Source organism: Dipodomys spectabilis, unplaced genomic scaffold (assembly GCF_019054845.1).
Source record: "Dipodomys spectabilis isolate Male_0828 unplaced genomic scaffold, ASM1905484v1 ptg000174l, whole genome shotgun sequence".
Taxonomy (NCBI): Eukaryota; Metazoa; Chordata; class Mammalia; order Rodentia; family Heteromyidae; genus Dipodomys; species Dipodomys spectabilis.
Window position 1 is genome coordinate 1,726,766 of NW_024870851.1, and position 14,272 is coordinate 1,741,037.

Sequence of the window (14,272 nt, forward strand, 5' to 3'; positions counted from 1 at the left end):
AAGTTCTTTGAAGAAATAAAATGTTGGAAATAAGAACATTATTTATATGTCTTAGGAAACTGGAAAGAAGCTTCACTTTTTTTACTGATCTACTTCAGCAACATCAAGCACTGTCAGTTCACAGGCCTCTTGTGCATTTATTAATTATCCCCAAATATATATTTTTCTTTCCTTTGAAATTTGTAGGAATTTGCTCTTCTCAATTTTTCTACCTCACCTCTTTCTCAAATATTTGAAGCAGTTGTTACTGCTCCTTAGCTTAGAGCTGTCTTTAGCAATAATTCTCATTTGAAGTTTGAGAAAGTAGTTCATGTGGAAGAACAAACATTTTTTTCTAAAATAATGTATGTATCATTCATATTAATGACAGTATTTTCCTAGCAGTAAGAGTTATAGATGCTTGTAGATGCTTGCCTCTGAGAGAGGTATGGTTTACTAACAGTTTCTATCTGCAATCATGCACTTCTCCAATAACTTGTAGCATAGCGTAGCCTTCCTCTTGGCCACTGTTATATTTCCATCGTTGTTGTGAAAAAAAGGTAATCTTGGACTTAGAGGCTTGAACCTCAGTTAAATCATCAAATTGTATTTTAACTTTATATTCTTATCTTGTAAACTAAAAGTTTCTTAGGTATAGCCAAACAATTGCTTGTTGTTATTTTTCTTCTTTGTATCTGTGTATAGTTATTGTATAAATTTTTCTTGAACTGAACCTAGTGAGGCACTATTTTAGGTAGTTAAATTATCTCTTTAAGATAAGTCTCTTCCCCTCACTGAGCTCACATTTTACAGGCAATGACAAAATGTAATTGTTATAGATTTCCTTTGAATTATCCTAGTGTTCTTTTCACTCTCATCACAGGCAACATTGAATAGTTGGATGTAATGGAAAAGTGGAATCCTACCAGATGCAAGTTTGTATGAAGCAGGGGATGAAACTTTATTCTTCCTGTCTCTTACACAGTGGACTTTATTCCAGGACTCAGAACTGTAGCTAGTTACACATTTCTATACAGGAATCATCCAGTTTTACTAAGACATTCTTGAAAACATTTATAGCAAAAGTATGAAAAATATAACTTTCTTCTATTACCATGGGCTTATTTTGATGAGAATAAAGTGTATCACCAAATGGAATTTCAGTGAATCTAAGTTAAAGTATTTGTAGAGTTTAAAACTAGCTCACTGACCTTGCTAGTTTCAATATGCTACATTTGTATTGTTCTTAAACTAGTATCAAATAACCAAATTGTAAAGTTATGAACAAAGTAGTTGTTATACTACTTTTTTTTTTGGGGGGGGGGGTCCAGTCGTGGGGCCTGAACTCTGGGCCTGGGCGCTGTCCCTCAGCTCTTCAGCTCAAGGCTAGCGCTCTACCACTTGAGCCACAGCGCCACTTCCAGCTTTTTTCTTTTTGCTTATGTGGTGCTGAGGAATCGAACCCAGGGCCTCAGGCATGCAAGGGAAGTGCTCTACCACTGAGCCAACTTCCCAGCCCACTACTTCTTCTTAATTTATATAAATTAACTACATCTTGAAACCCATTAATTATGATGACTTATGCTGAAATTCTTACCACCATTGAATAAATACCCTTTTCTGAGTAGATCTTGGTTTTCTTGTTATCTTATTCCCTTCCTCTCCCCCCTTCCCCATAAGACTTGGTTTTGTTATATATCTCAGACTGGCCTCAAACATGCTATAATAGCTAGGCTGAGCTCAAAATCATAGTCCTCTTGCTTCAGCTTTCCTAGTCCTGGGATTACAGGCACTATATCCCTCTTAGATTTTGTTTCTCTTGTCTTCAAGGTAGAAACTTACTCTTTTAATGATCTCTCTTAATTGTATCACTAAAGAGATTATATTTTTGACAGAGATGTATTAATACTTATGGTTAAGGCATTTTCATATTTTAGGAGCAATATTACAAAATTACAAAAATCCTTGGCAGAGCTGGGAACTGGTGGCTCATGCCTATAATCCTAGCTACTAAGGAGGTTGAGTTCTGAGGATCACGGTATAAAGCCAGCAAGGGCAAGAAAGCCTCTGAGCCTTACCTCCAATTAACCACTAGAAAACTGGAACTGCCACTGTGGTTCAAAGGGGTAGAGTGCTAGCCTGAGTGAAAAAGCTCACGGACAGCACCCAGGCCTTAATTCAAGCCCCAGGACCAACAACAACAACAAAAATTTCTTAGCAGTGACTCAAAACTATAATTCTAGCTACCTAGGAGGCTGAGATCCATGGTTCTAGGCCAGTGTGGGTGGGAAATGTGCAAGACTCCCATTTCCAAAAATCACCAAAATCAGAGTTGGCAGTGTAATTCAAGTAGTAGAACCAGCCAAGCAGATCAAGCTCAAGACCTGAGTTCAGAATCCCAGTATTAGCAAGACAAAATTAATTCTCAATAGTAACTGAAATTTTGCATGTTGGTAGTGTCACAGTATAATTTGAGTGCTTTTATTTTCTACCATTTCCAAGAAATATTATTAGTTTGAAACTACTTTGTTTTTTCAGTGTCCTTGCCATGAAAAAGAGGATGTGATAAGTTGTTCAACTTATGAAATTCAAGTTACATGTGAATTCTGCCAGGTATGTGGACAGTAGTTGGTATTTTTCAACTTACTGTTTATATTTTATATAAAAATTATCATAGGTTATTTTACTAGATAAATATTGAATGTTTTCTCTATAAATAAGAGATCATTTATTAGTGTGTATTTAGCTAATGCCGCTTTTTTACATTATCAAGAATATCAAAACATACTTAATATAATTGTAATATATAATATCTATAATATTTATACACAATATATCACATAATATACATGTTGTATATATTACAATATATTTAGTATTTTCCTTTATCATTTTTTGCTCGTAAGCCTCTTTTTATTTCTCCCTCAGTCCAGAGGCTTGAACTCTGAGCCTGGGTGCTGTCTCTGAGCTCCTTACTCAAGGCTAACACTACCATTTGAGCCACAATGCTACTTACAGCTTTTTTTTGTGATTAATTAGAGTTAAAGAATCTTATGGACTTTTCCTGCCTGGGCTAGCTACAAGCGGAGATCCTCAGATCCAGTCTGGTGGCATGAGCCATCCATGTCCAGCTTGGTAAACCTTTTTTCTATAATTAGATGGTACTAAACTATTACTTAAATCAGATGCTCTATATAACACAGAAGGTTTTGTTTTTTATTTCTTGTTTGAGGTGCTGAAGATCTAAATCAGGGCCTTGCACATGTTGAGCAGTGCTCTTCTAATCTATATTCACTGCCATTTTCTTTGTTGAGTACTACAAAATCCAGAACTCAGGGCCTCATGTTTGCTCAGCTTGCTTGCTTAGCCAACAGTCTACCACTTAAGACAGGGCTCTGGCCCTACTTTTTTTTTTTTTTTTTTTGGCTATTTTGGAGATAGTCTCACAAGCTTTTCTGTTCCCACCAACTTCAAATCGTGATCCTCTAGATCAAAGCCTCCTGAGTAGCTAGATTAGAGGCATGAGTCAGTGGCTCTGATTCAGTGTTTAATATGATGGGAGACAGGAGTTAAGGATCTTTTTTTTAACTTATGAATACTTACTTGGTTTAGAATTTAATGGGGCTGGGAAGGTGGCTCAGTGGTAGAGCACTTGCCTTGCATGCCTGAAGCCCTGGGTTCAATTCCTCAGCACCACATAAGCAAAAAGAAAAAAGCCAGAAGTGGCGCTGTGGCTCAAGTGGTAGAGCGCTAACCTTGAGCTGAAGAGCTGAGAGATAGCGTCCAGGCCCAGAGTTCAGGCCCCATGACCGGACCCCCCCCCCCAAAAAAAAAAAAAAAAGGAATTTAAGGCTCTACACCAGCTTTGAGCTGAAGAGCTAAGGGACAGCGCCTAGGCCCAGAGTTCAGGCCCCATGACAAACTCCCCTCCCCAAAAAAAAAAAAAAAAAGAATTTAAGGCTCTAAAAGCTCCTACAAAAATAAAGTTCACATATTTCAGCATTTTCCATGGACATAGATAATCTTTTTTATAGTAACTACTAATATCCCTATAGAATATGCTTTGTGAGGGCTGAGAAGGTAGCTCAGTGGTAGAGCTCTTGCCTTGCATGCCTGAGGCCCTGGGTTCAATTACTCAGCGCTACATAAGCAAAAAGAAAAAGCCAGAAGTGGCACTGTGGCTCAAGTGATAGAGCGCTAGCCTTGAGCTGAGGGACAGCACCCAGGCCCAGAGTTCAGGCCCCACGACCGGACCCCCCCCCCCCCCAAAAAAAAAAGAATATGCTTTGTGAAACATTGTTCCAAAGTTAGCCAGTATATTAAAAGGAATATGCTATAATTTATTAGTTGAAAAATACTCTTGAATATCAATTTTCTAGAACCAATTAATTAATGGACAAATTCCTAGAGACAAACTGATACAAGAATATGTGTGTGTGTGCTTATGATTAAGGCATTTTTCATAGAGTTTTCATGTTTTAGGAGCAATATACTACCATTCCAAAAATAATTGGCAGAGCTGGGCACTGGTGGCTCATGCCCATCCATAATCCTAGCTACTAAGGTGGCTGAATTCTGAGGATCACAGTATAAAGCCAGCCAGAGCAGGAAAGTCTCTGAGCCTTACCTGCAATTAACCACTAGAAAACTGGAACTGGAACTGGTTCAAAGGGGAGTGCTAGTCTTGAATGGAAAAGCTCACGGACAGCACCCATGCACTGAATTCAAGCCCCAGGACCAATGGGGATAGAAAATGTGCAAGACTCCATTTCCAAAATAAGAAATGAAAATCAGAGTTGACAGTGTGGCTCAAGTAGTGGAACCAGCCAAGCAGTTATGCTGATCAAATACAAGGTGACACATGCTGATAATCAATGAAAAAGACAAGGCGAGAGAATCAGGAATTGGGGATCAGCCTGGGATACAAGATTAGATGTGTGTCAGAGAGAGGCAGAAAATACAAGAGAGATTGAGAGGGATTTTGGTATTTATACTGTATATTCTCTGAGCTTCCAGATTCTGTGATGTGATGTTTTTCAGTATTTTTGAGAAATTCTTACAGCCACTATTTCTTAAAATATTTCTTCTGTTACTTTCTCTTGTTGTTCTTCTGATATTCTCATTATGTATAATACTGTTTATCATTGTCCCACAATTCCTGCATATTCTATTCCTGCATATTTTTTCTATTTTCAGTTTTTGAATTAATTGTATATCTTCATCATCATTGGTTTCTTAAGTCTTATGCAATCTAATTTGTTACAATATTTTTTAATTTCTTTTTTTTAAAATTTCTTACATTTCCTTTTCTTTCTAAAGTTTTCATCTCTAGTATTACCCTATTACCCATGTGTTCTTGAATGCTTTCTAGGAAATTAGAGTAGCATCTTATCCATAGTCATTGAAAATTTCTAGTACACTTAAAATTTCTAGTCTATCCAGGTTTTTTTGTCTTTCTAGTGTATCATTATAATATTTTATTGAAAGCTGAATATGGTGTTTCAGGTAACATGAGCTGAGGTAAATGAGCCTTTGACTCAATGTGGGTTGTGTTTATTATTTGCTATAACTAAGTATTTCCTGTTTTCTTTCTCTGTAACCCTTACTAAACCAAACAGGACTCCAAGAAGTTATTTCTCAAGCTAGTCTATATTGAGTCTCTGGCAATTGATCAGTTAAGAGTTTTTATATCCTGACCAGGACTAAGTCCAGCAGTAGGCTTCCACTCTCAGTCAACTGACTTTGTTATCTGCCCTTGTTCTATTGTGCATTGTCAGTTTGCCCTTGAATTCCAGTTCTGTGGTGTGGCTATAATAATAAAGGATTTCAGCTTGTTCAGACTTTTTAAAGTTTTAACTACTTACATAGTATTTATGTTGTAAGGACAGAAGTGATGACTTCCAAGCTCTGTGTGTTGAACCAGAAAACAGAAATTCAGACTATTTTGCCCACAAATGTCTTTCCATGGAACGATACTGAGAAAGCAATCCAAATCACAAAGTTTTATAAGTAAGACTGCTTATGACTACTTTGAGTCTTGAATATTCTCAGGGATTATTCTATACATGCTTAAAACTTAAAGTAGTGCCTACAATGAACCCACATGCTTAAAACTTAAAGTAGTGCCTACAGTGAACCCACATGGGTTTTTTATTTTATTATTATTATTTTTTTTTTTTTGGGTCCGGTTGTGGGGCCTGAACTCTGGGCCTGGGCGCTGTCCCTCAGCTCTTCAGCTCAAGGCTAGTGCTCTACCACTTGAGCCACAGCGCCACTTCCGGCTTTTTTCTTTTTGCTTATGTGGTGCTGAGGAATCGAACCCAGGGCCTTGAGCATGCAAGGCAAGCGCTCTACCACTGAGCCACCTTCCTAGCCCCCACATGGGTTTTTTAAAGTATATAAACCCTCTAACAATTTTTTGATAAATTAGGAGGAAACAGCATAAAATATTGGTTAAAAAATTGAACCTTTGGAAGTGGCGCTGTGGCTCAAGTGGTAGAGTGCTAGCCTTGGGCTAAAGAGCTGAGGGACAGCGCCCAGGGCCAGAGTTCAAGCCCCATTGCTGACCCAAAAAAAAAAAAATTTTGAACCTTTGCTTAGAAGACTAGCTGTGCTACTAATAGAAGGTTACAAACTTAAGAGTTTGAAACAGATCAGAGTTGCCGGGCTCCAGTGGCTTATGTCTGTAATCCTAACTACTCAGGAGGCTGAGACCTGAGGATCGTGGTTCACCAACAGCCCAGGGAAGGAAAGTCCGTGAGACTCTTATCTCCAGTAAACCACTAGAAAACCAGAAGTGGTGCTGTGGCTCAAGTAGTAGAGCACTGGCCTTGAGCTGAAGAGCTGAGGGAACAGCGCCCAAGCCCAGAGTTCAAGCCCCACAACAGACAAAAAAAAAAAAATCAGAGTTAAAGAGGGACCCTCTGATTCAACCTCACCCCTAAATACAGTAAAAATAGCATTTACATTGTATCGGGTATTTTAAGTAATCTACAATGATTTAGAAAATACAGAGGAAAGGATACTTGTTTATTTGCAGATACTATACATTCTGTATTAGGGGACATGGGCATCTGCGTATTTTTTTAAGTCCTTTAACCAGACCCTAATGGACTATAATGTTTTATCTCCTTTACCTAGGAACAGAGATTTCTGTATCTCATCAAAAGGAGTAACTTTCAGAAGAGTTTTAAAATTTTGGTTTTAGGACTGGGAAGGTGGCTCAGTGGTAGAGTGCTTGCCTTGCATGCATGAAACCCTGGGTTCGATTCTTCAGCACCATGGAAGCAGAAAAAGCCAAGTGCTAGCCTTGAGCTGAAGAGCTTAGGGACAGCATCCAGGCCCAGAGTTCAGGCCCCACGACGGACCAAAAAAACATTATTGGTTTTAGACAAATTAGTATTTTGGAGGAATAGCATAGACATTAATAGACAATAGCAAGAAAACATTTGACAAGAATTTAGGACTGGAGATAGAAATCTTGCTGCACTATTTCTATAATTATATAATGTGATTCTCAAAACACTGCATTGGCTGGGCGCCGGTGGCTCATGCCTGTAATCCTAGCTACTCAGGAGGCTGAGATCTGAAGATCACAGTTCTAAGCCAGCCCAGGCAAGGAAAGTCCGTGAGACTCTTACCTCCAATAAACCACTATAAAACGGGAAGTGGCGCTGTGGCTCAAGAGGTAGAGCGCTGCCTTGAGCTGAAGAGCTCAGGGACAACGCCCAAGTCCCGAGTTCAAGCCCCATGAAGAGCTCAGGGACAACGCCCAAGTCCCGAGTTCAAGCCCCACAACCGACCAAAAAAAACAAACAAAAACACTGCATAGTATGAATGAATGAAATGTGTTTATTTTACAGTTACTATTGAACTGGATTTTTTTTCTGTCAAACAAATTCTATATATTTCATGTATTTGTCTACTTTCATAAAAATAAACTGGAGGATAATTATGATGTCAGTCTCATAGAAGCATTACAAAGGTTAGTGGAAATCAAATCTTGAGATTAATATTTGAAATTAGTCTTCATTTAAAAATATAGTCGGGCACCAGTGGCTCATGCCTGTAATCCTAGTTACTCAGGAGGCTGAGATCTGAGGATTGCAGTTCAAAGCCAGCCCAGGCAGGAAAGTCCGTGAGACTCTTATCTCCAATAAACCATTCAGAAAATGAAGTGGTGCTGTGGCTCAAGTGGTAGAATGCTAGCCTTGAGCTGAAGAGCTGAGGGACAGCACCCAAGCCCAGAGTTTAAGCCCTACAACTGATAAAAATAAATAAATATAATAAAATATATATACTGCCAGGCAGTGGAAGTTCATTGCTTGTTACTTACTCAGGGGGCTGAGATGTAAGGGTTACTGTTCAAAGCCAGCCCAGGCAGTAAAATCTGTGAGACTCTTTATCTCCAATTATTCATCAAAAAGCTGGTTGCTGTGGTTCATGTGGTAGAATGCTAGCCTTGAGCATAAAGCTCAGGAACAGCTCCCAGAGTTCAAGTCCTATGATTGGTGTTCATGTGCCAATACACACGCTCTCTCTCTCTCTCTCTCTCTCTCTCTCTCTCTCTCTCTCTCTGTGTGTGTCTCTCTCTCTCACACACACATACACACACTGTAGACTTGGTATAGTAATATATACATACACACTGTAGGCTTGGTATGGTAATACACTCTCTCTCTCTCTCTCTCTCTCTCTCTCTCTCTCTCTCTCTCTCTCTCTCTCTGTAGGCTTGGTATGGTAATACATACCTGTAATCTCAACACTTAGAGGCAGAGGCAGAAGATTCTGAGTTTTAGGTCAGCCTAAGCCACAGACTGAGATTACCTCAAAGTGTTTGTGATGTGTAATGTGTTTGTTTTATACAGTATTTATAGTATAAAGCATTTTACTATCTCTGTGTCTTATTGTAGGCAATACAAGGACCTGTGGAATATGAGTGATGACAAACCCTTTCTATGCACTGCCCCTGGATGTGGCCAGGTAATATATTTGATATTTTTTAAAATACCAGTTACTTTAAATATCATGTGTCTCACTTATTACAACCTAGAAGACAGACTGTTCTAATTAAAAGGATTTTCTAAGAAAACACAAAAAAACGTTTTGGAAATTATTTTTCTTCAGTAGCATATCTACAAGCTAATATGGTATAGTAGAGGGAGGCTATTTTGTAATTGAAAAGTGGAAACTATGATAAAAAGAAATTCCAAGATTTAAAAATATATTATTTTGGGGCTGGAAAAGTAGCTTACTGGTAGAGTGCTTGCCTAGAATGCATGAAGCCCTGGGTTTGATTCCTCACTACCACATAAACAGAAAAGGCCAGAAGTGGCACTGTGACTGAAGTGGTAGAGCACTAGCCGTGAGCAAAAGAAGCTCAGGGATAGTGCCCATGCCCTGAGTTCAAGTCCCAGGACTGACCAAGAAAAAAAAAAGTATATTAATTTGACTGACTATGGTTGACAATCATTGGTAAATTGCCTGCTTTGAAATCAGAAATATATAAAGATTGTTGTGCTTATTAACTCATGAAAACAAGTTATTTACCTCTAAGAGAATGTCACTAATGTATTAATGTTCATAAGTCTAACATCTTTGATACAGAGCATGTATTGGAGCAGTTTCAGAAAAGTAATAATTGACTTTTTAATAAGCCACTCAACTATTAATCTTTGCTGTTATAATCTTAAAATAGCAATAGACACTAAGGGAAAAACAATTTAACATGTAAAATTATAAAATACTTAAATATACAGATTATAAATCATAAATATTAAAGTACTTCATGGTTCTTATATTTTCATTGATATTTCAAAGCAAGATAATTGACATAGAATATACTATATTCTTTTTTTTTGGGGGGGGGGGTCCGTTCATGGGGCCTGAACTCTGGGTCTGGGCGCTATCCCTCAGCTCTTCAGCTCAAGGCTAGCACTCTACCACTTGAGCCACAGCACCACTTCCGGCTTTTTTTATTTTTGTTTATATGGTGCTGAGGAATCGAACCCAGGGCCTCATGCATGCAAGGCAAGCGCTCTACCACTGAGCCATCTTCCCAGCCCCTATACTATATTCTTATAGTATACTATTTAACATTTTAACATGCTATATATATATATATATATATATATATATATATATATATATATATATAGTAGGGAACCTTATATAGGCTTATGAAACCCAACACGGTAAAAAAGTGACATACAATACAATATTGCCACATATTCATCTGTAATTCCTTTCACCCTTATCGATCATTGAGCTGCCTTTTTAGATTTGTTTATATTTTGTAGAACTTTATATAAATGGAATACTTTATATACATTTGGTTCCTTTCATATCACATAGTATTATTTCTCAATTGATCTAATCCATATACTATTGCTATAACTAGAAACCATAGACTGGAGGCTGAGTAATTTGTAAAGAAAAAGAGGTTTAGTTAGCTCACAGTTTTATAGGTTGTAAGTCCCAAAGTTAAGGAGCCGCATTGAGTGAGGATTTTCTTCATAGGAATCCTTCAGAAATCCCTAGATAGGATTGAATATCACATAAGACAGAGCAAGCTTGCTAACTTGTTCTCTCTTCCTCTCATTATAAATCTACTAACTACATCATAGAAAGCCTACCCTCATGACCTCATTTAATTCTAATTACTGTCCAAAGGCCCCACCTTCAAAACCATTAACATATAACTTCAAAAACCATTAACATATGACTTTCAGGGTTAAGTTTCTAATACATGGATTATATAGGTCATCATTCATGTCCATGTCTTATAATCAATAGATAATTCCTCCTCATTTTACTATTTCACAGTTTATCCATTCAGATTTTAGTTTATCAGAAAGAAAGATGGTATGAATTGTCTTTGTATGAATGCATACAGAAATGTATAACATAATCATGTGATAGATCCATTTTTAACTTTTCAGGAAATTGTCAAATTGCTACCCAAAAAAGTCATTTCACATTCACTAATTTATGAGAGGCTTAATTATGCCATATCTTTGTCAGTGTTGGTGTTGATAGTCTTAAATTTTTATCTTCATGAGTGGAGATCAATATTTCTTTCTTTCTTTTTTTTTTTTTTTTTGGTCCATCGTTGGGCTTGAACTCTAGGCTTGGGTGCTGTCCCTGCACTCTTCAGCTCAAGGCGAGCTCTCTACCGATTGAGCCACAGCGCCACTTCCCATTTTCAAGATAAGAGTCTCAACAGACTTTCCTGCCTGGGCTGGCTTTGAACCCCAATCCTCAGATCTCAGCTTCCTCAGTAGCTAGGATTACAGGCGTGAGCCACTGGCACCCTGATCAATATTTATTTTGAGGTTGTTGCTCAGCTCTCATCTTTTGATGTAATTAATAGGAGTACAGAAATAGTTTGTATAAATCTACTTAATTTCTCTTTTCTTTATCATTTTTATATTTAGTTGTACAAAAGTGTTTCAATAATTGACATTTCTTTTACTTTCTCTTTTTGTTGTATGCGAACACACACACACATACACACACACATTCTGCTTCTGGCTTTTTGCTGTTTAATTGGAGATAAAAGTCCCACAGACTTTCCTACCCAACCTGGCTTCAAACGGTGATCCTCAGATCACAGCATCCTGAGTAGGTAGGATTACAGGCATGAATCTCCAGCACCTAACTGTATACTAAATTATTTTTGTGAAGTATATTTTCAAATCTTTGAACTCTTATTGTTGAAACAGCTCCCCACTCTCATAGTAATATCTTTGGATGAACAAGTATTTCTGATTTCAGTAAAGTCTAATACCTCATGACTTTTTTCTCTTACAGTTTTTGCATTCTGTGAGTCATATAAGAAACTCTTACCTATTCTTACATAAAAACAAAAAAATTGTTTTTCTATGGAAGCTTGTTTTTCCATTTAGGTCTCCATCATCTTGAAGTAATTTTTGTGTCTTTATTTACTAATACTTTTTTTGCAACTTGTTGAAGCATTCTTCTTTCTCCATTACACTACTTGCATTGTTTCTGGAAAATCGAATGGTTTTACATGTTCTGGGCTTTTGTATTCTGTCTAGCAACTCTTAATGCCAGAACCTTTTTGTCTCGATCACTCTAGCTTTGCAGTAATCATCTCCATCAGAAAATGCATTTTCTGATGAGATGACAGTTGAACAAGGACATAAGGAAAGTATAGGAACAAACCTTGCACTTATTTCCTGTGGCAAGAACATAGAATGATCAATGAAGAGCAAAGTAAGGGTTTAGGTGGAGAAGTAGAAAAAAGAAGGCCCATCCTATAGGGCTTTATAAACTGTGATAAGGTGTATGGTTTTTGTTTTGTTTTGTTTTGTTTTTTCCACAGAGCAGTGAAAAACCATTCCTGAAGAAACAGTGGAAGCAGGAAGACTAAAGGCTGGCAGTGGCCAACATGTAGGCTGAAACAGGATAGTAACTGTGGACATAAAATAGAAAACACTGATTTAGAGATATAGTTGATACTCATTTTTCTCTGACATTAAAAAAGCTAAACATGTATAATTTCTAGATTCCAACTAGAATTCTAGGTATGATTTTAGGTTCTAAAACCAGTTTTGTTTCTAATACGTAAAGTCATACTTTAATTTCTTGAATTTAGAACTAAATAAAATGGGGGAAAAGGTTCTATTACTGAATTTACCCATTTTGCTAGTTTGAATTGAATGAACACAGAAGACAATAATCCCTGGATTATAGCTGTTATTCGCCTTCCTGTCACATTCACAAAATACCTGAAATAATAAACTTAGAGGAAAGATTTATTTTGGCTCACAGAATTGGAGGTTTCATTTATGATTGGTTACCCTGTTACTTTGGGTCTGATACAGGGAAGCCCATCATAGTAGCAGAAGGTGGGAAAAAAAATAGCGTATATTATATGCTGCGTAGTGAAAGGAACAAAGAAAAGACTAGAGCTCCTCAGTCCCCTTTAGGGCAATACCTCTTGTGACCATAGAATCCCTCACAAGGCTCATACCTCTCAAAAGATTCCACACCCCTTTAGCACTGCATAGAATCCCTCACAAGGCTCATACCTCTCAAAAGATTCCACACCCCTTTAGCACTGCATGGAGAACAAGACTTTTAACATGTGGATTTTTGAGGGATGTTCAAACTGTAGCAACAGCTAATAGAATATATTTCTGTATATTGAGAGTTTTGCTATATTGTTTTGGGTGTTCTTGGAGATTTGGCCTCAAATAAGCCCTCATGTGATTCTTTTCTGCATAAAATAGTTAGAATGGGTTCTGTTATCTTGTGATTAAATCCTTACTAATATACCAGTATTCTTTTGAATTTAAAAAAATCTTCACATACATATACTTAAATAGATGATAAAATAGCCAGGCACCAATGGCTCACACCTGTAATTCCAGCTGCTCAAGGAGGCCAGGGTTCAAAGCCAGCCTGGGCAAGAAAGTCCCTGAGACTCTTATCTCTAATAAACTACTTAGATAAAGCCAGAGATGGGGCTATACAGTGGTGAAGTGCTTTGAGAAAAACAAGTTTAGGGATAGCACCCAGGCCCTGAGTTCAAGCCCCAAGACCAATAAACACACAAACAAAAAAGACAAACTAGCCAGGTGCTTGTGGTTCACACCTGTAATCCTAGCTACTAAGGAGGCTGAGATCTAAGGATCATGGTTCAAAACTATCCTGGGCAGGAAAGTCCAGTGTTATCTCCGATAAACCACTCAGAAAACCAGAAGTGGCTCTGTGGCTCAAGTGGTGGTAGAGTGCTGGCCTTGAGCTGAAGAGCTGAGGGACAGTGCCCATGCCCAGAGTTCAAGCCCCATGACCAGAAAAAAAAAAAAAGACAAACTGATTGCTGAATACTTTATATATATGTGTGTGTGTATCATGAGATTGATTTCTTTTTATTTTTTAACTGTTTAACTTTTAAAAATTCTTTTGTCAGTCATGGGGCTTGAACTCTGGGCCTAGGTACTGTCCCTGAGCTCTTCAGCTCAAGGTGAGTGCTCTACCACTTGCCACAGTGCCACTTCCAGTTTTCTGGTGGTTTATTAGAGATAAAGAATCTCACAGACTTTCCTGCGCAGGCTGGCTTTGAACCACAGTTCTCAGATCTTGGCCTCCTTAGTAGCTAGGTTACAGGCATGAGCTACCAGCACCTGGCTAAGAGATTGAATTCTCAAATGATATTAAATATATAATATATGGGAAAATATTGACAAGTTAGAATTCTTTTTCAGATTCCACAATATAAAAGAAAATAACATTCCTTCTTCCCATTTTCATCTCCTAATATGTC

General features: G+C 37.7%; 1 protein-coding gene across 1 annotated transcript in view; it reads left to right on the top strand.

Annotated features, from left to right (window-relative positions):
* Positions 1-14,272, top strand: part of Atf2 (activating transcription factor 2) — a 79,062-nt gene that overhangs the window by 14,854 nt on the left and 49,936 nt on the right. The window contains 1 exon segment of the mRNA XM_042694057.1: positions 8,892-8,961. Within this exon segment, the coding sequence (XP_042549991.1) occupies positions 8,892-8,961 (70 nt within the window).